This window comes from Ovis canadensis, chromosome 7 (genome assembly GCF_042477335.2).
Source record: "Ovis canadensis isolate MfBH-ARS-UI-01 breed Bighorn chromosome 7, ARS-UI_OviCan_v2, whole genome shotgun sequence".
NCBI classification, from domain to species: domain Eukaryota; kingdom Metazoa; phylum Chordata; class Mammalia; order Artiodactyla; family Bovidae; genus Ovis; species Ovis canadensis.
The window spans coordinates 19,107,431-19,133,250 of NC_091251.1; the positions used below are offsets into that span (position 1 = coordinate 19,107,431).

At 37.6% G+C, this 25,820-nt stretch overlaps 1 protein-coding gene across 1 annotated transcript in view; it reads right to left on the bottom strand.

Moving 5' to 3' along the window:
• The window catches only part of ANKRD31 (ankyrin repeat domain 31), a 134,182-nt gene that overhangs the window by 43,091 nt on the left and 65,271 nt on the right, over positions 1–25,820 (bottom strand). The window contains exons 12-18 of the mRNA XM_069595327.1: positions 25,288–25,432; positions 21,764–21,816; positions 19,284–20,790; positions 18,605–18,766; positions 16,325–16,462; positions 7,397–7,533; positions 327–489 (exon numbers count right to left, since the gene is read on the bottom strand). Of these exons, the coding sequence (XP_069451428.1) occupies positions 327–489; positions 7,397–7,533; positions 16,325–16,462; positions 18,605–18,766; positions 19,284–20,790; positions 21,764–21,816; positions 25,288–25,432 (2,305 nt within the window). The remainder of the gene's footprint in view (positions 1–326; positions 490–7,396; positions 7,534–16,324; positions 16,463–18,604; positions 18,767–19,283; positions 20,791–21,763; positions 21,817–25,287; positions 25,433–25,820) is intronic.

The window sequence follows — 25,820 nt, forward strand, 5'->3', positions numbered from 1 at the left end:
TGTCATTCTTTTCCAGCCCCACTATAAAGTAAACTAATCTGCATAGTTTCAGTAACACTGATCCAGTGTTATGAGAGATGAATGTTTGTTTAATGAACGTGTTTTGTTTCAACATATAATTCTAATACAATAGAACCATATAATCTATAAATTAAACCAAGTTTTAAAATGCTGTTTCTAAAAATAAATTATGCTTTTCAAGAGTTTAATAAACAGACAAAAAGTTATCCCTAGTTACGAAACAATTTACACAAATCTGAAGACTTTGTTTTTCTAAGCAGAGTTATACACCTGTATAAAATAGCAAAAAACATTGCTATTCATACCAGTGACTACAGCATCACTCTCATCTCTGCTGTCAGTCTCAACGGCACCATAAGATTTCAGCAGCTCTTTCATATTTTCATCATCTGCTTCATCCAAAGCAGTCTTCTGCTTTTCATCCTTTTGATTAGGGTTTGCTCCATGTTGTAGTAGCATCTCAGCTGCCTAGAAGGCATTTTTCCAAAGTTATCTCTACAGACACCTAAAATCAATCATTTCTGCTTTCATTATAGGATAACACTATCAAATATTAAAAGTTATCAAAAAATTACTCAAACTCTGACCAAGAAAATTTCGATTAAATTTGATATGACAATTTTAAACTGATTCACTGTTTGGCCTGATCTGTCTTCACAGGAGAATCAAATACAGTGGTAGGAAAGTACCAGATATGCTGCTTTCACTGTCTAAGAGCAGACTTAGATAGACTGATGTGCAAAAGGATTTACTCTCTCTCTGTTACACAGCCTTTTGCCCTCCCCTAAGCTGCTGGAAGATGGGGCACAGAAGGGAGGAAAGATCATTTCAGGATTATATTATATTGTATTATATTATACTATACTATACAATACCCTGTATTATAAACCACCATTAGACAAAGCTGAATAAAGTTTTACTTGAACTATAATACTTCAGATATGTTACTTGTTTAGGAGTTTTAATAAGTTAGCTTGGGAACCTAATGTCCATTCTAATACTCTCTATGCAAATATGTTTCCTAAATAGATGACCTGTATTCACAAAATCTTAACAAGATAAAAAGAAACAGAAATAATCTACCCCAACCCCATCTTCACAGAGGAGAAAACTGAGGTCAAAGATAAATGTTGTGACATTCTGGGGGCAAAAGTTTCTGATATAAATCATGCTTTCCTGAATAACTCAAACTTGGGTATTAGAATTAAATTTGTGACTCATCAAAGTTAAAGACTGTCACTTATTATTGATAGTAAAAGTCAAGATAGTAAAAAACAGTCAATGATTCCATCTGCATAATACAAGCAACTCAAATCACTAAAAAACCTTTTGATCAGGAAAAGATGGTCAGTATTTTGTTAAAGATATGCTATGTTCTAGTAGCTTTTCTCTTTCCACTTGTGTTCAGGTATGGAGAAGCATAAAAATTTAGAAGCAAATGCACCAGCAGAAATTATGACAGTTCCTTATTTGCTCTGGCAGCTGAGAATTAGCCCAGCATGAAGGAAAATGTATTTGTTTTAAGGTCAAGCATACAAAACTCACTCCTGCTACTTACTAGCTATGTCCTCAGGCAAGTTACTTACCATTTGAATCTCATTCTTCTCACCCATGAGGCTTAAATGTGAACCCATGTCTAAAGTATTTGGCACATGGTGGGGCTTAAGGGAAAACAGTCGCCTAATCAGCTGTGTGTAAGCCCCAGCAACGGTTCTGCCAGTCCTCCGTGCAGCATTTACGTGCTTTCCTTACACACATTTGTAGATCCGCCAAAGAACTGAGGAAGCTCCCCCTTTACATCGCTGGAGAGGTCTCTCTACGCAGATACATTCTGTCTGGTATCTTGCTCTCAGAATTTCAGCTGTTGGAGCCTTTGAAACTCCAAATTCTGTCTTCTCAGCTCTCTGAGATCATAAGGCTATTTGCTTTCCTCCTCCCTACACGACTGCCTGGAAACTCCTCTGCCCAGAAGGTGGGGCAATCCACAAGGCTCATCCCGTTTGCTTCTGTTCTCTCCTGCACGTTGTCTGATATCTCAAAACTGTTTATTTTACATATTTTGCTCACTTTTCTAGCTTTTAAGGTGGGAGGGGATATCTCATCCCCGTTACCCTATCTTGCACAAAAGTGAGTATCCATTCCCATCCATATTTTAGCTTTAAAAAACAAATCTTTTCCTCTCATCCTCCTTTTCCTTATCTTTTAATACTCCACAGTTTATAAGGTAGAATACAAAACCACCTTGGAAGATAATTTACAACAGAAACTAAGATTTTTTTTTAAATATGCAAGTTGAAAAAGAAAATAAGATGATGAACTCAACTTTGTCTATAGTCATGCAAGAGAGAAAAATCACAGGATATTATAGAATTGATACTTATTAGTTCTACAATTGGGCTTCCCAGGTGGCACAAGTGGTAAAGAATTTGCCTGCAATGTAGGAGACCTGGGACGAGAAGATCCCCTGGAGAAGGAAATGGCAACCCACTCCAGTATTCTTGTCTGGAGAACCCCATGGACAGGGGAGCAGGACAGGCTACAGTCCATAGGGTCACAAAGAGTTGGACACGACTGAAATGACTTAGCACACACACAGGTCTACAATACCATATATTTATATATCTTGCTCCCTAACTTATCTTTCTAGATTATCTATCAATATCCTACCTCAAAAAAAAAAAAAAAAAGGGACAAAAGGGAGAAAGTGAATCAGAAATAAAAAGAACAAATGACAAACTGTTGCATGGAGGGAAAGTTAATGAAGATATAAGGAAAGATGCTGGCCAATATAAGTGTCAAAGTAATTAAAATATCATTAAAAACACTACCTCCATTTCAAATAGAATATTTCTCTTTAAAGTGAAGGCAATAGAGACATGGAAGGTTAATCCAAAAGCAAACTTTACCTGTATCACCACCTAGGTATCAAGAACATCAGTGATTCTCTAGAACAAGCAATAATGGCACACTATGGTCCATGGGCCAAATCCTGTCTGCTGCCTGATTTTGTAAATGAAGTTTTAGTGGCGCACAGTCAAAACCCGCTCATTTACAAACTGTCTAAGGTTGCTTTTATAACAGAATAGCAGGTGAGTGGTTGCAATAGAGTCCGTGTGGCCCAGAAAACCCAAACTACTGATTATCTAGCCCTTTGCAGGAAATATTTACCAATCCTTGCTCTAGACCAGAGCTGTCCAACAGAGGTCTCTGTGATGATGGAAATGTTCGAATCTGCATTGTCTACTACGGAAGCCACTTGCCACATGTAGCTACTGAGTACTTCAAATGTGGCTAATGCAACTGAAGAACTGAATTTTTAAATTTAATTGATTTTAGGTAATTTAAATTTAAATAGTCATTATGTGGTTAGTGGCTATAGTACAGACAGTGCAGCTCTAGATCAAACTCCTTATTTCAAGGGTAAAGTTATCTTTATCTTTTTCAAGCAGCAGAACTAGGCCTAGACTTCAAGTTCTCCAGTTCTGTGTCTTGTCTGCTAAACCAAGTTCCTTTCTGCTGTTTCCTGTGGTTAATTTTCAGTTCTTGACAATTATCTTTACAGAAGACCCTCAACGTCTGAGTAATCATCTTCTCTACCCCTTGAAGTTACCAAATTGCTATGAGAGAAGCTAGAGTCTTCAAAACAGGAAAATTCTCACTTATGAAGAGAAAGTCACTCAGTCATGTCCGAATCTTTGCAACCCCATGGAATGTAGCCTGCTGGCTCCTCTGTCCATGGAATTATCCAGGCCAGAATACTGGCCAGAAATACTGGCCAGGAAAATATGCTACAAATTTATAACAAAGTCAAAATGTAAAGATGTAGGATTGCCTAAAAAGAAGGTGAAAGTTACTCAGTCATGCCCGATTCTTTGTGACCCCACAGACTATATAGTCCATGGAATTCTCCCGGCCAGAATACCAGAGTGGGTAGCTGTTCCCTTCTCCAGGGGATCTTCCCAACCCAGGGATCGAAACCAGGTCTCCTACATTGCAAGTGGATTCTTTACCAGCTAAGCCACAAGGGAAGCCCAAGAATACTGGAGTGGGGGGCCTATACCTTCTCCAGGGGATCTTCCTGACCCAGGAATCGAATCAGGGTCTCCTGCATTGCAGGCGGATTCCTTACCAACTGAGCTATCAGGGAAGCCCAGGATTTCCTGAAGTCATATATTAAAATAACGTAGAAATGCTTAAAGCACCTGTGAAGCAAAACTGATAAGGGATAAACTAAAAGGTAAAACTGTTAACCTAAAAAAAAGAAAAATCAGGATTTTAATATGGTGGTGGTGGTGGTTTAGTCGCTAAGTTATGTCTGATTCTTGCAACCCCATGGACTGTAGCCTGCCAGGCTTCTCTGTCCATAGGATTCTCCAGGCAAGAATGCTGGAGTGGGTTGCCATTTCCTTCTCCAGGGGATCTTCCCAACCCAGGAATTGAACCTGGGTCTCCTGCATTGCAGGCAGATTCTCTACCAACTGAGCTACAATTAGAAAGAGTTAAATTTATTATATAAAAATTTAAAGTGTGATGTTGACTCTTTTGAAGATTTAATGTAGATTATAATGAACTAGCAGTATTAAAAATACAAGACTTGTCTTTAAATTAGCTTATCTAAATTCCTTTGGAATATGGTGTTTTCAGCTGGATACTGTAGAGCTAAAGCCAAGAAGAACTACATGATCACTATATTCTTACTTATAAATCACCAAGCTTTCTGGAAAGAGCCAGATAGTAATGATTTTGTGTGTGTATGCCGTGGTTTCCCTGTCACAACTACTCAGCTCTACTGAGAGAGCACAAAAGCAGTCACAGACAACAGGCAAACAAATGAGCGTGACTGTGTTCCAGAAAAGCTTCATCCATGTGCACGAAAATGTGAATTCCATGAAATTTTCATGAAATATTCTGTCTTCCCCCACCTAGTCACTTAAGACTATAAAAACTACTTTCAGCTATCAGCTGCTCCAAAACAGGCAAAGGGCCAGAACTGCCCTGGGAGCTGTTTGCCAGCCCTTGCTCTAGAAGAGAAATGTGTTTTACACAGTGATATGGATTAACAATTCTGAAAATGCTTTACATTTATATGAGAGTTGGACAAATAAGTAAATAAATTGTGGATAAAAACAACCAGGTTTATCATTGTCAGAAAAAGAAGTTATAAAGAAACAAGATGGATAAAAGCTAGAATGAACTCTGTGAAGCTGGATTACAGTCTGAGAAGACAGTTTTAATTCATGTTTATTTTAATATATACAGATAGATTAATTCATAGATATAGAAATGAGTGTACATGTATTAGTATACTCACATATTTCTCTGTCTTTACCCTCTGAAAGGGCCTAGAAGGAGTGACAAGCTGATAGCAATAAACATAAAAAAAGAAAAATCAGGATTTTAATATAAGTGTATTAATACAGGACCTAGGGCCGAAACTGTGGCACCTTTCAAAATTTTTGAAAAAAAGAACTTCCCTGAGACCATGAGGCAAAAAGTCAACCGTGAGATAAAGGATGTCCTATGTGCTGTCACACTCTTTTGCCAGAAAAGCTAGGCCAAGAAAACATACTTTATTGTGTCTCTGCTGAACCAGAAATCAATCAGTATATACTTCAGTTAGAAACTAAATACAATACTACTTGGAGGAGTTAACACAGCGGGCCTAAGACTGCTCTCTAGAGAGGCCGCTTATGTGGTTGGCCTGCAGCTGGCATGTGAGAACCGGGCTGGCAGTCAGTGTCCAGCGCTGATATAAACCTTTCCCTAATTGCTGTGACTCTCTGTGCTTAAACTGTCGGCACACACAATGTGGTGTCTGCTTCTGGGAGTCTGGAATCTTGGTAAGTGCTAGGTAGAGGGTGCCCACATGACCAGCCCTCAATATAAATCATGAGCATTAAGTTTCTAATCAGCTTTCCCGGACAAAAGCTTTGTACTTATGTCACTACACTTTCACTGCTGAGGGAAAAGCAAACCATACGTGGCCTCTCGTGAAGAAGAGTACGTAGTAGAGACTGCGCACGGATATCTCCAGACTCCACCTTTCCCTCTGATAATCCAACCATGTATCCTTACTATATTGCTGGAATAAATCTTACCCATGAATACCATACTTGGAGCTCTGTAACACCTTCTAACAAATTTCTAGGTATAGGGGTGATGTTGGGGGTGGGGTCCTTATATTCTATATAACATATATGCAATATTCTATATTGCATTTTTCAGGATAGTCTAAAATCCTAATTTTCCTACTATGAATTTTTTGCCCTTATTTAAGTGCTTTCACTTTAAATGACCTTTTTCCTGTGCAAATAACCAGCAGGTTCATCACTTCAGTGACTCTTCCTGTTTGTTTTCTTCCACAGCACGATCACATAACCTCAAGGTTTTGTCAATTCCTTTTTAATTTAAACATCTTTAAAATCAAAGAGCTTCTTTGATCAAAAGAAGCCTCCCTGGACATTAGCCTACCCACCTGGTACTATTCTTTTATTATTAGTTTATACCTTTTATTTCTGCGAGTCACAAATTCAATATTTTTCTTTCACATGACTATGTTCAGGCTGAAAACAGTAGAGATACATTTTCACAAAATTAAATAACAACTACCAGACTATTAAAAAATACCTAGAGACAGATAAAGTGGTATTAGTGAGAGATCCAAAATATTTTTTTACATGAATCTTGGTTTTATACTGTTGTTGTTGCTGGTAATTTCCTTAACGACTTTTCAAAGCGAAAAATTATTCCTGAAATCTATACTATCTACAGACAAATTTTCTCCTAAGGTTTGTCAAAAAAAAAGATAAGTTTAAAAATCTGAAGAATTTTAACATCTAGATTTGAAATTTAGTGTTACTCTAATAATTAACCTAGTAAGTTTCCCCTGTTATTTTCACCATAGTAGTTTATTAAAAAAATGAGAAAAAAAATACAACAACCCCCAAAGAAACAAGCAACTTAAGCTTTTACTCATTTCTTTGAAACTTCAAACTCACTAAGAAATTTCTGAGTTTAAAGTTGTCTGGTTATCAAATATATCATCACTATATATACTCTTTTATGTACAAAGCAAATCATTTAAGACAATTAAAATTATAGTGTATTATACTGATAGGCTGTGTTTACTCTTAGCCATTTCATTTTATTCTGATTTACATGAATTACACAATGAAGAGACAATGGAAACAGGATTCATTAGGAAATATATTGCTTTTCTAAACTATATGTAATATCATATACACTCGTGCCTCTAAGAAGTTTTAAAAATTCTTTGTCTTAAGGAATCACCTTAATTAGCAATTTAAAATACCTTCACTGTCTTCATTCACTTTTTAAAGAAAAATAAATAGGAACCTAATATGATGCACTATACCTTTAAATGGTTGTTTGCAACAGCATCATGTAAGGGTAGAATTCCATCTACATTTTCACAATTAACATTAGCACTAGCTTTTAACAACTCTACATCACTCCATTCGTTACTAGCTGCCTTATGAAGTGGTGTCCAACCTAAAAAAGGAAAAAAGAGAAAACAAAGAAGCTACTTACAAATCAATACTCAAGTAGTATCCTCATTATTAAGTTCATTTGCACTAATGGAATGAATATATATAGTGATTCAAATGTATATACTAAGTACTGGACAGGAAATAATATTGAAAACAGGCTATTTTAACATTCTCTGAGTCCACAGCTGCCCTTGAACATGGCCCTGTCCACCAGAAGGCCCAGGACCCAGCTCTTCCCACAGTGCACACACAGTAGACCCAGGACACCCAGGGCCCTGCAGCCAGAGACCCTGGAGCCCAGTTCTACCCACCAATGGGTGGGGACCAGCCCCAGAAATCCCTGGGCCTAAGCCTTGTCCATCAGCAAGCCTGCTCTAGCCTTGGGAATAGACTCAGCCACTAGCAGGTGGACACCAGCCCCTGGACTACAGCTCCACAGCCTGCTGTGACAGAAGGCAGTCTACCAACAAGCAGGCCAGCACCAGCCCTAGGACCAGCTGGGCCCAAGTTCTGCTCAGCAGTAGGCCAACATAAACTTTAGGTCCACTGAACCCCACAGCCACCTGTATCAAGAACTGGTCCCACTCATCAGCAGTCCAACACGAGCTCTAGAACCTGTGGGCCCTGCCTCCAGTCCCCAAGACCTGGCTCTGCTCACCAGTGGGCTGGCAGTAGTCCCAAGAACTAGCTTCATCCACTGGAAGGCAGGAAACAGCCTTGGGATCTCCTATATCCAGTCTCTGCCAATCAGTAAACAAGCACTAGTCCTGGGGTCTCCTGGGGTTCAACAGCCAACTGCCTTGTGACATAGCTCCACCAACCAGGCCAGCAGCCTCCACACAAAGCAGGGCAACCAACCCAACTGGGGACAAGCCAAGCCTACCAGACCACCCACAGCAGTCAGACTGACACAAAAGAAGGATGCGTGTAGCCCACATAGTGGGGACACCTAGAACATACAGCGCTGGTAATCAGAGGGAAGTGAGCTCCTAGAAGCATAAGACATTTCCTATAAGAGGCTACTTCTCCAAGGTTGGGAAACATAGCAAACCTATCAGATACACAGAAATAAACTAGTTAGTTAGGCAAAATGAGGCAACAGAGTTTAAAAGAAAGAAACAAGATAAAGCCCCAGGAGAAGAACTAAGTGAAGTGGAGATAGGAAAACTATCTAAGAAAGAGTTCAAGGTAATGACTATAAGGACAGACAAAGAACTTGGGAGAAGAATGGATAAACAGAGAAATTAGACACTAAATGATATATAAGAATGTATCAGCAAGCTGGATGACACAGGAGTGGAATTCAAAAAGTAGGGACAGTTTAAGAGCTCTCTGGAACAGTATCAAGTGTGCCAATATTTTCATTATAGGAGTCCCAGATGAAGAAAAGAAAGAAAGGGACTGAAAACATATTTGAAAACATAATAGCTGAAAGGTCCCCTAGCCTGGGAAAAGAAAGAGACATCCAGGCCCAGGAAACAAGATCAAGACAGTCCCAAACAGGATCAACTTAAAGAGGACCACATTAAGACACATTGTGATTTAAATGTAAAAATTTAAAGACAGAGAATATAAAAAGCAGCAAGAGAAAAGCAACAAATAACATACTAGGGAACTTCCATAAGACTCCTGGCTAACTTTACAACAGAACTCTGCAGGTCAGAAAGCAGTGGTACCATATATTTAAAGTGATGAAAGGGAAAAATGTACAACCAAAAATATTGTACCCAGCAAGGTTTTTATCAAATATGATGAAGATATCAAAAGCTGTATAGACAAGGAAGAGCTAAAAGAACTCAGCACCACCAAACCAGCTTTATGAGAAATGTGAAAGGGACTCCTCTAAGCAAAAAAGAAAAGGCCACAACTAGAAACATGAATATTATTATGAAAAGAAAAAGTTAATTGGTAAAGGCAAATATACAGTAAAGATAGTAAGTCAACTGGGTACAAAATTAATCGGAAATTTAAAGATTTTAAGTTTACAGATTTTTCACTCATGGTTACCATGAATGTGTGTATAAGTGAAAAATCTACAATAGATAGATATGCAAAAAAGAAAATGGAAACTAAATATAACATTAAAGATAATCATAAAATAACAAGAAAACAAAAGAAAAACATGAATAAAAAGAGAATTACAAAAATAACTCCCAAACCATGAACACAATGGAAAGAAGATCACATATATCAACAATTACTTTAAAAGTAAATGGACTAAATGCTCCAATCAAAAGACAAAGAGTGACTGAATGGATACAAGAACAAGACCCATATATATATATATACTGCCTACAAGAGACTCACTTCAGATCTAAAGACACACACAGATTGAAAGGTAGGGAATAGGAAAAGGTATTCCACACAAATGGAAACAAAAAGCAACCTGGAGTAGCAATATCTGTATCAGATAAAATACTTTAAAACAAAAATTGTTATAAGAAACAAATAAGCACATCACATAATGACCAAGGAATCAATCCAAGAAGGTATAACAATTTAAAATATATCTGTATCCAATACAGGATCACCTAAATATATAAAGCAAATATTAACAGACATAAAGGGAAAAATCGACAGTAACACAATACTAGTAGGGGATTCTGACACCCCACTTTCATCAATGGATAGATCATCCAGAAAGAAAACCAATAAGGAAAAACTCATAAATGACACATTATATTAGATGGGCTTAAACTGATATATATAGAACATTCCATCCCAAAGCAGCAGAATACACATTCTTTTCAAGTGCACATGGAACATTCTCCAGGAGAGGTCACATGCTAGGCGACTAAACAAGTATCGGTAAATATAAGAACACTGAAACCATATTGAGTATCTTTTCATTCATATTGAAATCACTATGAGACTAGAGATCAACTACAGAAATAAAACTAAAAAAAACACAAACATATGGCAGCTAAACAATATACTACTCAACAATCAATGGATCACTGAAGAAATCAAAGAAAAAAACAACAAACACGTAGAGACAAATGAAAATGAGGACATAATGATCCAAAATCTATGGGATACAGCAAGAGCAAGTTCTAAACCTCTACAGAAGAAAAGTCTCAAATAAACCTAAACTTATCCCTAAAGGAACAGGAGAAAGAACAACAAAAAATGTGAAAGGAGAAGGAAAGAAATCATAAAGTTCAGAGCAAAAATAAATTAAACAGAGGCCAAATAAACAGAAAAAAAATCAGTGAAACTAAGAGCTGATTCTTTGAAAAGACAAAATTGAATACACTGTGGCCAGATATACCAAAGAAAAAAGAAAAGGCCCAAATAAAATAAAATAAAATAAAATATAAATAAAAATGTTACAATTAACAGCACAGAAATGCAAAGGATCATAACAGATTACTACAAACAACTACATGCCAATAAAAAGAACAACCTACAAGAAAAGGAAAAATTCCTAAAAATATGCAATCTCCTAAGACCTAACCAGGAAGAAATACAAAATATAAACAGATCAGTTACCAGTAATTAAATTGAATCAGTAATTAAAACTCCCAACAAAGTCCATATGGCTTCACAGATGAATTCTACCAAACATTTAGGGAAGAATTAATACCTGTCCTTCTCAAATTATTCCCAAAAACTGCAGAGGAAGAAACACTTCCAAATTCACTGTACATGCTCAGCATCTCCTTGACACCACAATCAGAAAAAGATATCACACACACAAAGGAAAATTACAGGTCAATGTCACTGATGAACATAGGTGCAAAAATAAAATTTGCAAAAATTTTAGCAAATCGAATCCAACAATACATTAAAAGTATCATACACCATGATCAAGTGGGATTATCCTAGGAATGCAAGGAGTTTTCAATGTCTGCAGATCAATTAATGTGACATACCACATTAACAAAATGAAGAATAAAAATCGTATGACCACACAGATGCAGAAAAAGCTTGTGATAAAATTCGACACCCATTTATGATCAACTCTCCAAAAAGTGGGCATAGGGGGAACGTATCTTAACAAAATAATAAAGGCCATATATGACAAACTACAGCTAACATCCTACTCAACAGTGAAAAGCTAAAAGCATTTCCTCTAAGATTAGGAACAAGACAAGGATGCCCACTCTCACGTTTATTCAACCTATTATTAGAAGGTCTAGCCACAGCAATGAGAGAAGAAAAAGAAATAAAGGAATCCAAACTACAAAGGAAGAAGTAACGCTGGCACTCTGCAGATGACACGATACTACACTAGAAAGACCCTAAAGATACCACCGAAAAACTACTAGGGCTTGTCAATAAATTCAGTTAAGCCGCAGGATACAAGATTAATATACAGAAATCTGTTGCATTTCTACACACTAACAGCAAATGATCAGAAAGCAAAATTAAGGAACTTTCTCATCTTCAACTGCAACAAAAAGAATAAATACCTTGGAGTAAACCTACCTAACAAGGTAAAAAACCTATACTCAGGAAATTATAAAATAGTGATGAAAAAACTGAAGATGATACAAACAGTTGAAAAGATAAGATATACTGTATTAGAAAAGTTAATAGTTAAAATGACTATACTATCCATGGTGATCTAAGATTCAGTGTAAGTCCTATCAAAATACCAAGGAATTTTTCACAGAGATAGAGTAATTTTAAAACTTGTATGATAGCACAGAAGATCTTAACTAGGCAAAATAAACTTGAGAAAAAGGAACAGACTGGAGGAGTCACATTCCTTGACTTCAGATTAGACTACAAAGCTACAGTAATTGAAACAGTCTCATATGGGCAGAAAAAGAGACACAGATCAATGAAACCGAACAGACAGCCCAGAAATAAATCCATACACTTATGTCAGTTAATCTATGACAAAGGAGGCAAGAATAAACAATGGAGAGAAGATGGTTTCTTCAATAGTGGTACCGGGAAAAACTGAACAGTTATATGTTTAAAAAAATGAAATCAGAATAGTTCTCACACTATATATAAACATAAACTCAAAATGAACCAAAGAACCCAATGTATGACTGGAAACCATAAAAGTCATAGAAGAAAACATAGACAAATGCTTTTTAAGTAAATTATAGCAACACTGTTTTGGATCTGTCTCCTAAGACAAAGGAAACAAAATTAAAAAATTAAAAAATGGAATCTAGTTGAACTTAAAAGCTTTTTCACAGCAAAGGAAATCATTAACAAAAAGAAAAGAAAATCTACTGAATGGCAGAAAATATCTGCAAATGATATGACTGGTAAGGGGTTAATATCCAAAATAGATAAACAGCTTATACAACTCAACATCAAAAAACAAACAGGCCAATCAAAAAGTGGGCAAAAGACCTGCACAGATGTTTTTCCAAAGAAGATATACAGATGGACAACAGGCACATGAAAAGATGCTCAACACTCATAATCATCAAAACAATGCAAGTCAAAGCCACAATGAGATATTATCCCACTTAGGTCAGAATGACTATCATCAAAAAGAACACAAATAGTGTTCACAAAAAGAATATCAACAAATAACAAATGTTGGTGAGGATACGTAAGAAAGAGAGCCCTTACACTCTGTTGGTGGGCGTGCAAATTGGTGCAGCCACTGCAGAAAAACAGTATGGAATTTTCTTAAAAAAAAAGAACTCCACATGATTCAGCAGTTCTACTGTTGGGTATATATCTGAAGAAAACAAAAACACTAATTCAAAAAGATACACGCACCCCCATGTTCACAGCAACATTATTTACAATAAGCAAATGAGTACTGCTGCTGCTGCTGCTGCTGCTAAGTCACTTCAATCGTGTCTGACTCTGTGCAACCCCATAGACGGCAGCCCACCAGGCTCCCCCGTCCCTGGGATTCTCCAGGCAAGAACACTGGAGCGGGTTGCCATTTCCTTCTCCAATGCATGAAAGTGAAAAGTGAAAGTGAAGTCGCTCAGTTGTGTCCGACTCTTAGCGACCCCATGGACTGCAGCCCACCAGGCTCCTCCATCCATGGGATTTTCCAGGCAAGAGTACTGGAGTGGGGTGCCATTGCCTTCTCCGAATGAGTACTACTTGGCCATAAAAAGAATGAAATTTTGCCTTCTGCAAAAACATGGATGAACCTGGAGGGTATCATGCTTAGTGAAATAAGTCAGACAGAGAAAGATAAATACTCTGTTATCACTTATACGTAGAATCTAAAAAATAAAAGAAACAAGTAAACACAACAAAACAAAAACAGATTCCTGGATACAGACAATTAACTAGTGGTTACCAGCAGCCAAAGGGATGAAGAGAGGGGCAAGATAGGGTAAGGAATTAAAAGGTATAAACTACTATATATAAAATAAATAAGCGCAAGGATATACTGTACAGTACAGGGAATACAGTCAATATTTTATAATAACTAAGTGGAATATAGTCTATCAATTTTGAATCACTATGTTGTATACTCGAAACTAATATATTATAAATCAAGTATATCTCAATAAAAACATAATCTTCATTTTTTAAAACAAATTAATCTCATCAAAATACTTATTGATACACGTGACAAATGACTAACAGAACACAAGCTATCATGGGACCAAGTAAGCACCAATCATGCCAAATTGTTTCAAGTCAGATATTAAATTAGACTAAAATCATGGGAACATTTCATGCAAAAATGGCTCGATAAAGGACAGAAATGGTATGGACCTAACAGAAGAAGAAGATATTAAGAAGAGGTGGCAAGAATACACAGAAGAACTACACAAAAAAGATCTTAATGACCCAGATAACTACGATGGTGTGATCACTCACCTAGAGCCAGACATCCTGGAATGTGAAGTCAAGTGGGCCTTAGGAAGCATCACTATGAACAAAGCTAGTGAAGGTGATGAAATTCCAGTTGAGCTATTTCAAATCCTGAAAGATGATGCTGTGAAAGTGCTGCACTCAATGTGCCAGCAAATTTAGAAAACTCAGCAGTGGCCACAGTATTGGAAAAGGTCTGTTTTCATTTCAATCCCAAAGAAAGACAATGCCAAAGAATGGTCAAACTACCGCACAATTGCACTCATCTCACATACTAGTAAAGTGAACTTCCAGATGTTCAAGCTGGTTTTAGAAAAGGCAGAGGAACCAGAGATCAAATTGCCAACATCTGCTGGATCATGGAAAAAGCAAGAGAGTTCCAGAAAAACATCTATTTCTGCTTTATTGACTACGCCAAAGCCTTTGACTGTGTGGATCACAATAAACTGTGGAAAATTCAGAGAGAGATGGGAATACCAGACCACTTGACCTGCCTCTTGAGATATCTGTATGCAGGTCAGGAAGCAACAGTTAGAACTGGACATGGAACAACAGACTGGTTCCAAATAGGAAAAGGAGTACGTCAAGGCTGTATATTGTCACCCTGCTTATTTAACTTATATGCAGAGTACATCATGAGAAACGCTGGAGTGGATGAAACACAAGCTGGAATCAAGATTGCCAGGAGAAATATCAATGACCTCAGATATGCAGATGACATCACCCTTATGGCAGAAAGTGAAGAGGAACTGAAAAGCCTCTTGATGAAAGTGAAAGAGGAGAGGGAAAAAGTTGGCTTAAAGCTCAACATTCAGAAAACGAAGATCATGGCATCCAGTCCCATCACTTCATGGGAAATAGATGGGGAAACAGTGGAAACAGTGTCAGACTTTATTTTGGGGGGCTCCAAAATCGCTGCAGATGGTGATTGCAGCCATGAAATTAAAAGACGCTTACTCCTTGGAAGGAAAGTTATGACCAACCTAGATAGCATATTCAAAAGCAGAGACATTACTTTGCCGACTAAGGTCCGTCTAGTCAAGGCTATGGTTCTTCCTGTGGTCATGTATGGATGTGAGAGTTGGACTGTGAAGAAGGCTGAGCACTGAAGAACTGATGCTTTTGAACTGTGGTGTTGGAGAAGACTCTTGAGAGTCCCTTGGACTGCAAGGAGATCCAACCAGTCCATTCTGAAGGAGATCAGCCCTGGGATTTCTTTGGAAGGAATGATGCTAAAGCTGAAGCTCCGGTACTTTGGCTACCTCATGCGAAGAGTTGACTCATTGGAAAAGACCCTGATGCTGGGAGGGATTGGGGGCACGAGGAGAAGGGGACGACCGATGATAAGATGGCTGGATGGCATCACTGCCTCGATGGATGTCAATCTGAGTGAACTCTGAGAGTTGGTGATGGACAGGGAGGCCTGGCGTGCTGCGATTCATGGGGTCGCAAAGAGTTGGACATGACTGAGTAACTGAACTGAACTGAAGATCATCTGACCTTCCTATTTATATCTTGTATTGTCACATTTCTCTTTGGAAAGACATGTGAATAATCAATCTGAGTTTTTTCCCTCTGGCATTTCTTACACAAGTTTTGTGTGTGTGTGTGCTTGAGAAAAATGTTAGAAGATCAATTTAAAAATGGAGCTTTAAGATAAAAACATGACCTGGAAGAAAAAAAGGAATATTATCAAGAAATAAGAAAAGAAGGGACAAGGAAAGAGGAAAATTTGGCATTCCCTATAACGTTAAGCAATGATATTAAAGCCTCCAAGGAAAATGCCTTAATAAAGCTTCTTTATTGAAAAATGAATGAAAATAAATGAATGCTCCCAAAGATATATTAAAAGCTGTTTCCATGGTTATTTTTGCAATTGGTGGGAACTAAGATAAACCATAAAATATTATAAAAGAATTTTCAAAGTGAGCTTCTATATAACAGTCAGGATCAAAATGGGGGAGGGTGGGTGAAATATATATATCAGTGAGTTCAAATTATAAAGACATTTACAATTTAAAAATCCAAACCTGCATTATCTTTTAGATTCACGTCTGCTCCAGATTCTATCAAAGCTTTCACCAGAGACAAATGTCCTCTTCTGGCAGCCAAATGAAGCCGGCTTTCCCCTGTGGCATTCCTCTCATCGATTCCAGATGTCTTCCTTTCTGTAAATTTGCCAAGCAAAACTGAGTTTTCTGCCAAGTGCTGATTATTATGAAGGATCTTAGAAAACACAAAGCAACCTCCTAAAAACATCCTAAAAAGCATGCACTATACACAAAGTGAAAGTCGTTCCGTCATGTCCAGCTGTTTGCAACCCATGGACTGTAGCCTGCCAGGCTCCTCTATCCATGGAATTCTCCAGGCCAGAATACTGGAGTGGGGTGCCAATCCCTTCTCCAGGGGATCTTCCCAAGCGAGGCATCGAATCCAGGTCTCCTGCATTGCACGCAGATTCTTTACCATCTGAGCCACCAGGGAAGTCCCACACAGAAACATACCTCAATTAATATTATAATTGCTGTTGCTATTTTAAAACACAATTCGTGAAGAAACGGTAGAGCATCTGAGCACGTTAACGCATTCTAACTGTTGTTCACTCTGTCCTAAGCTTGACTGAGACAAATAAGACTTGCTTCATTTCTATGCTCATTTCACTCAGTAGTTCATAATCCGCTTTCTACATTTATTCTCATATCTCAACGAGTGTGTCTCTGATGACAAAAGATGTCAAGAACCAAACTATGGCCTATTGAGCATTTCATTTTTCTTTCACAGAAAATTCAGTACAATATTATTATCTAAATATTTTTATTTCTTTTCCTTACATCACAAATTAGAAATACTAAAAACAATAAAATTTTTCCCTAAACTATGCTAACATTATATAAAGAAAACAGATGACACTATCTCTTCTTTTGAGTGGCCTGCAGCCTTGGGGAATGAGAGACATGTAAAAAACTACATGAAAATCTGATTAAGTGCTACGAGAGAAACATATTAGTTTCTTGTGGTTCTAGAGACCAGAAATCCAACACCAAGGTGTCAGCAGGGCTACAATTTCTCTGGAAGCTATAAGGAAGAATCCTTCCTTGCTTCCTCCAACTTAGCTTCTTTAGCTTTTGGCCACATTGTTCTTTTGCCTGGCTCTTCACATTATCTTCTCTTTCCTTGCGTGCCTCAAAGCTGTCTCCATTTTTCTTTTAAAAGGATACTTGTTGTTAGATTTGGGTCCCATTTGGAAAATCCAATACAATTTCCTCATTTCAAGGTCCTTAACTATATCTGCAAAGATTCTTCTTGTAAATAAGGTAATATTCACTCTTTAAATGCAACAGTATCATAGATTCCAGGGATTAGGACATGGACATGGGTTTTTGGGGGGCCACTATTCAATCCACTATACTACTACTACTGGTGCTAAGTCGCGTCAGTCGTGTCCAACTCTGTGCGACCCCATAGACGGCAGCCCACCAGGCTCCCCCGTCCCTGGGATTCTCCAGGCAAGAACACTGGAGTGGGTTGCCATTTTCTTCTCCAGTTTTCCTTTAAAATTGGAGGAAGTTACAGTTCAGTACACATAGGCAAAGTCATACCCGACTCTTTGTGACCCCATGGACTGTAGCCCACCAGGCTCCTCTGTCCATGGCATTCTCTAGGCAAGAATGCTGGAGTAGGTTGCCATTCCCTTGGAGGTATGTATAAGAAGCGCGTTAGTTTACATGAGAGGGAGACAATGGGGAAAAGTTCCAAAAGGATGCCTAGTATTCCTACCTCTTACTCTATCAACTTTTTCTTACTAATCAACTTAGCAGGGCTTAACACTTGACCTGAAGTAGTCCAGCCTATGGTTCACCACAGAACTAGCTCCAAGAATTACCAAAGAATAGCCATTTATCCACATTGTCAAACACACAGAGTTCATGTATCTGACAGAGAAACTAGTGGCCATGCTTCTTTAATTCCCCTTATGCTAAAAGGGCTCAGTGAAAGTTCTCAGGGATCTGACACAACCCAGACCTGCTGCCCCGACTCAACCTCCTTGCTGTCTCTACTGTTCATCGTATCCCCTCTAACATAACAAGCAGACAGAAATATGGCAGTATATTGGAAGACTAAGAGATTCTCAAGTGGTGTATTGTAGTAAAACCACCTAACAAATATAGCCGAAATAATCTTATAAATTAGTGAATGACTAAAAAAATAAAACAGTAAATATGAAAGTGTATATAATTCTTTGAAGGAGAGTGGATTGCTAGGAGTGGTCATGCAAAAACCTTGTCCTTATATAGTACAGAAATACAAACCTTGGCTGCAGGTAGCTTTGGAGACAGTTTTTCTTTTTCTGAAATTCTGAATTTTTTTGTGTGATTGGATATTAGTAGGCATATGAATTTCTGAATCTGGTTTTTCTTTTTTCTCTTTACAATTTCTTATACCATTTTCATCTCCATTGACAAATTCCTCACCTGAAAAAAAAATTTTTTTTGAAGTATCAGTGTTGTCTTTCTCCTTACTGGTTATAGGACTAAGCAAGAGTCTAGTCATATAATTGTTCCACGTTTCTGTTCCTTTCTAGACTGCTTTTTTATTTAAAGGAATGGAAGCCTTTAAAAATGTTTTCATACAACAAACGTAAATTAGTTTCCTGGATGCAATTTCAACAGTGAATCACTAAAATCAATGGAGCTAACATTTTCCTGCTATGAAAATGTTGTTAGGTTTCTTGACATCAAGTAGGTGCTATATTAAAAAGAAAGCTAAAAACTCATAGAAATACTTTTTTAACTTCTGTCAATATTAATTTAGTACCTTCTTTCAAAGAAAATACCATTACTTAACTAACTAATAGTATCTCCAAATTGTGATCCACACGTCCTCATTCTGATCAGTTTGGGCAGAGGTTAAGTAAAATTCAGTTGGAAATTTCTATGAAATAACTAAATCTATAGGAAATGTGTACAAATTGAACAATACTAGTAATACCTGGTTTGTGAGAAATCTCCCTCTCTTCTCTTTGACTAAGTTGTGAGATGTTGGTCAATTCTTCATTGTCAGTAGAATGAAAACCTGTATTTTGTATGGCTTTGCTCTCTTGTCTCCTTTTTTCAACTTCAGTTGTTTCCATTACTTGAGAAGGAACACCTCTGGATGAAGGCCTATTTGAAGGACTTGTTTCTCGGCCTGTGTCAGTATAATTCCTTTTAGTGTCTCCTTCCCTATTCACCTTTTCCACAATATGTCTATCTGTTTGATTCATTAAAGGAGTTAGTGTGCTGGGGCTATAATCCTGAGGATTCTTGATCAGCTTCTCATGACTGGTCAACTCTGAAGCTTCCTGTGTCGAGAGTGTTCCTATACAAGCCAGAGGAGTATGTTCAGGACTGCCATGTGAGTGATCAAAAGAAGTTCCATATAAACATTGCTCATAATCTGGAACATGTTCAGAAACTATTATATCATCTGAATTAGAAAAACGAACAGCTTCCTGTTGTGGAAGTATCGTTAGGCTATCTGCTTTTAACTCATTTTCCTGTGGAAAATGGTCTTGAGAAGGTAAAAATTGTTGAAAATCCATTTCTTCTCTATTTGTTTTATTTTCTTTATAATTATCATGGTTTTTGCCACCTGAAGAACTTATCACCTTTTTAGATATTACAGTCTCCTCAGAGGCACAGGAATCACCATGATCATCATTATTAAAGTTTTCCTTTATAAAGGATGGGGAAATGTTTTCCCACTTGAGGCTCTCATCTTTTTGACTTGAGTTACTGTTTTCATGAGATTTATACGGGCTGACGTGCTCCTGGTCGTGGAGAGTATGAGGCTGCTGATCTGTAGTAACAGGTAGTAACTTGGTTTTTTCGTGTAGAGAAAGTCCTAAGAGAGAAACAGCTTCAGCTTGGTCAGTGGATTCTACTTCCATACATTGTATTTCTTGACTGTCTGATAAATCCAGGCTTTGAGTATGTGTCTCTCTGAGAATTGAACAAGTTTCAACATCATTACACAAACCATTTTTCAGGCCTGATAGAGCTTGGCTGAAAGGTTTACAAGACTTTTCTGGAAGGTCATCAAGGATTTGGAGAGCTTGTTGCTGACGAGTAACTGATCTGCTTCTCCTTCTAGAAGAAGAGACAGCCACTGTCTTTCTTGGACTGCTTTCTTGGCTTGTATCATCCACTTGAGTCCTTTTATGCTGTGCATTTCTTCTTCCTTTATCTTTAGACACACTTGTGCTGGGATCCTCAGCACTATGGAGATTGTCCTTTCTGAATCCTATAGAGTGTGCCTGGTTGAGAACTGATTGTTTCTGCTTGGATTTACCAATTCTCATGTTTGGGGAATCTTTTTGATAACGTTCATATATATCTGTATTTATAAATAAACTCTTTCTGCTTTCTTTATTGACTTCTACATGTTCTGGCTTCTGTCTGTTGGAATTTTCATCACAAACAAACCCACTGTGATTTTTAGAACTGAATTTTGGTTTCTATAGAAACAAAATACATAGTTAGCTTTAACTGTCAGCTGTAATTCTGCATTCAATTCATTCTGGACTGGAGAAAAAGAAAACTATTATTCCATTCAACCTTATAATTTGATCTAACCACAGGGCCTGCTAGGATATATACAACCTGATGTATATTTCAGAAAAAAATAGACGAAAAGCAGAAAGACAAATGTAATAGATTCAAATTCCATATATGCGCTAATTGTTATTTTTTCCTGTACATTTTACTTTGTACTTGCCAGTATTTTAGCACTATCAATCTTATTACCAAACATAATAAAAAATTTTAATCAAGCTAATCTGTATAGGCTTTTAAAACAATCAGATAATTCCTTCATAAGGAATCTTTGTAAATATGCTTTAAAACCACTCTCCTCTCCCATTTGTTACAGAGATAGAATTAAGAGTTTCTTCCTCTGGTATCTGTGAGCATCATAGTATGCTTCCACATAGGGTAGTGGAAGAAGGGATTTAAAAACAAAAAGACATAATGCAGCCAAGTAGGCGTGTATGGAAAGATTACTGTGGGCTGACAAGACTGAGACAGGAACAGGGCTTCCTCTCACACATCACAACGGAAGCATCAGATGGGAAATAACTGCCCACCACGTAAAGTTCAACGGGCTGGATTAGCACCTTTGACTCTCATACTGTGCTCAGGCCAGAGGAAAGTCAACATGGCTGATAAACCTCATGGCTTTATAAAGAGGAGAAAGAAGTAGAAATGGTTACCAATACATTAGTGTGCCCACATACACTACATTTACTCAACTGCTTCCCACACTAACAGCCCAGAACCTTCTAGTCTCATGTAATTATTCCAAAGTGTCTAAAAAGCAAAGGCGAAGTCACTGTTCCTGATGAATGTTTAACAGTCTTTCCCCTCCAATGATCAATAAAATAACCCACAGGTATGCTCCATAAACATGTTCACTGCTGAACAGAGAGCTACCTTGTGCTGGTGTGCCTCCTCTCCATCTGAAGGGTCAAGGCTATTCTTCTGAGCTGTAAACAAAAAGAGAAAATCAAAGAAAACAGCCTCCAGAGGTCAGACTCTAGGCTTCTAAAACCACAAGGCCCTTGCCATGAGCAAACCAAGTGGAAAAAATAAAATTACAAAAACACATTTTGTTAAAATTGGCACATATAACATTACATAATTTATGATTTCCATATTTATTATAAACCAAATACTATCTTGAGAGAGCTGAAAACACTTCTGTAGGAAAAGCAAAACAGACCCAACAACATAATGCTGAAGATGGGCACTGAACTCGGTATTTTTATATTCCCAACAGTTATACTCAGATATGCAAGTGTACAAGCTTTTATAAGGCAAAAAGTCTTTCATAATGAATTGTATCATTATCACTTCCTAATACATCTGCTTACTAAAGTTGAAGGATACATGATTAATATACAGAAATCCACTGCTTTTCTATGTACTAATAGGGAACTATCAGAAAGAGAAAGTAAGAAAAAAACAATTACCTACATTTACAATCTCACCAAAAAGAATAAAATACCAAGGAATAATCTTAACCAACTTATACTTTGAAAACTATAAACATCAGTGAAGGAAACTGAAGATGATACATGGAAAAGAGAAGATATACTGTGTTCTTGGACTGAAAGAATACTATCAAAATTTCCACGCTACCCAAAGTAATCCACAGATCTAATGCAATCCCTATCAAAACAGTCACAGCATTTTTCACAGAACTACAAGTAATCCTATAATTTATGCAAGACCACAAAAGACCCTGAACTGCCAAAGCAATCTAGAGAAAGATGAACAGAGCTGGAGGAATCATGCTCCCTGACTTCAGACTACACAAAACTATGGTGATGGCACAAAACCAGACACAGACTGATGGGACAGACTAGAAAGTTCAGAAATAAACCAATGCAGTTATTTTCAACAAACTTGTGACAGAGGAGGGAAAATACAATGGATAAAAGAAAGTCTCTTCAATAAATGGTACCTATGATAAGCAGTGAAACTGGACAGCTATGTGTAAAAGAATGAAATTAGAACATTTTCTCACACCACATACAAAAATAAACTCAAAATGGATTAAAGACATAATCGTAAGAACAGAAACCACAAAACTTCCAACAGAGAACATGGGCAGGATGTTCTTTGAAATAAATCATTGTAATATTTAATATTATTTTGTTACATTATTATATCTGTTTCCTAAGGAAACAAAGGAAATGAAATAAAAGATAAACAAATGGGACCTAATGAAACTGAAAAGCTTTGCATAGCAAAGGAAATCACTGACAAGACAAAAAGATGACCTACTAAATGAAAGAAAATATTTGAAAATGATATGGCCAATAGAGGTTAATGTCCAAAATACATAAGCAATTCATACAATGCAATATAAAAAAAAAAACTAAAAAAATGGACAGAAGACGTGAATAGACATTTTTCCAAAGAAGATATACAGATAGCTAACAGGCACATGAAAACATGTTCAACACTAATAATCACCAGAGAAATACAAATCAAAACCGTGGTGAGATGTTACCTCACACCTGTCAAAATATGTCATCAAAAAGTCTACAAACAACAAAAGCTGTTAAGGATTTGTAGAAAAGGGATCCCTTGTACACTGTCGGTGGGAATGTAAACTGCAGCCACTGTGCGCCGACTCAGTGGACACGAGTTTGAACTGGGAAACAGTGAAGGACAGAGAAGCCTGGCGTGCTGTAGTTAACGGGGTCGCAAAGAACTAGTCGGACATGACTTAATGACTGAACAACAACAGCAACAATGGAAAACAGTATGGAGATATGGAGACTGCTCCTAAAAAGAAAAGTAGGGCTAAGATATGACTGCACTTCCTTGGTGGCACAGTGGATAAGAATCCACCTGCCAATGCAAGGGACACAGGTTCGATCCCTGGTCTGGGACGATTCCACATGCTGTGGAACAGCTAAGCCCGAGGGCCGCAACGACTGCGTCCATGCTCTGGGGACTGTGAGCTGCAACTACTGAGTCTGTGTACCACAACGGGTGAAGCCCACACGCCCGAGAGCCCACGCGCTACAGCTACTGGGCCAGCGTGCTGCAACCGCTGAGGCCCGAGCACCGAAAGCCAGCACTCCGCAACCGGAGACTCCACCACAACGAGAAGCTCGTGCACCGCAAGGAAGAGCAGCCCCTGCTCTCCACAGCTAGAGAAAGCCCGCACAGAAGGCAGATGAAGACCCGCCGCAGCCAGAAGTAAAATTAATTAATTAAAAAAAAGAAACCATGATATGATCCAGCAATTAAACTGCTGGATATACACCCAAAGAAAACAAAAACATGAATTCAAAAAGATACTAGCACCCCCATGTTCATAGTAGCATTATATATAATACCAAAGATATGGAAACAACCTAACTGTCCATAGCAGATGAATGGATAAAGAAGATGGAGTATATATTCATGCAATGGGATACTACTCAACCATAAAAAAGAATGAAATTCTGCCATTTGCAACAACCCAGAAGGTACTATTCTTGGTGAAATAAGAGAAGGAAAAATACTCTATATTACCACTTATATGTGGAATGTAAAAAAATAAAACAAATCAATGTATAAACAGAAACAGACTCACAGATACAGAAAACAAAGTAATAGTTACCAGTGGGGAAAGGGAAGAGAGAGGGGCAAAAAAAGGTTTGGGAATTGAGAGATACAAAATACTGTGTATAAAATGAATAAGCACAGGGATATAGCCATTACTTTGCAATAACTTTAAATGGAGTATAACATATAAAAATACTGAATCACTACATTGTATACCAGAAACTAACATAACATTGTAAATCAATTATACTTCAATAAAATATAAACGATTCTTATATAATCTCTTTGAAACTGAAGTTTAATTGCTCCTTTGCTGTTTAACTTAACAGTGTAATGATGAATGACAAGGCAAAAGTATAGCCGTAAGAAAATATTCTTCAGGAATGAAAGTAAACAATCCTGACCATATTCATTGAAAAAGATGCAGCCAAACATAAGTTACAATTTATAACTCGTGTTGTTCAGTCAATGGATTATGGAGGGAAAACCCAGAACTGTATAAAAGTTTCCTGTTTGCAATGCATATCCTGGGGAAAAGGACATTTAGTATTATCTTAGTTCCTTTAGAGTTCTTCCATTTGGTGCATTTGCAAATGAAGCCAGAACGTCACTGGATGGGTTTTCTCAAAATTTTTGAGGAAAATCAATTTAATTTCTATAATTCTAAGCTTGATTTCTATAACTCTCTACTAAGACTCTCTACTAAGGATGACATGGTTGGATGACATCACTGATTCAATGGACCTGAGTCTGAGCAAATTCCAGGAGCCAGTGACAGGTCAGCCTGGTGTGCTGCAGTTCATGGGGTCACAAGGAGCCGCACACGACTGAGCGACTCAACTGCAACTGCTGACATGATGAACAGATGTAACATAGCAGTTTAAGTTTACCTGATGTAAGATGGTTTTGATGTTTAGGAACAAATCTCTCAAGGAGACGCATCATACGTGAGTCTTTGGCCTCATCTAAAGCACACTTTCCATTGTCATTTCTAAATAAAGGATCGGCTCCATTCAAAAGAAGTAACTCTGCCACCTAGAGGAAGATTGTTTTATGTGAGGAGCCCAGACAAAAAGTATATTATTATTATAAACGTATGCTAGCATACAACTCTAAGCAACATCAAATATTTCTTTCCAAATATTTGGAATTTACCAACCATACAGAGTTTGGGTTTACCTGTAACATCATTGCCCAACAACAAAATTCAATGTAACTGCTACTGAATCATAATCTGTTGATGTACATATGACTTCTCTTACCAAAAAAAGAGAGAGGAAGCAAGGAAGAGGGAAGAAAGCGGGGAGGGAGGGAGGGAGGACAGAATGTCTGTGGTTTAACTGATGATGAAATGGAGCTAGCATACATATGGGGAACTTGAATTACATTCTGCACTAGTAAATGCGATTTTAACAGGTTCCAG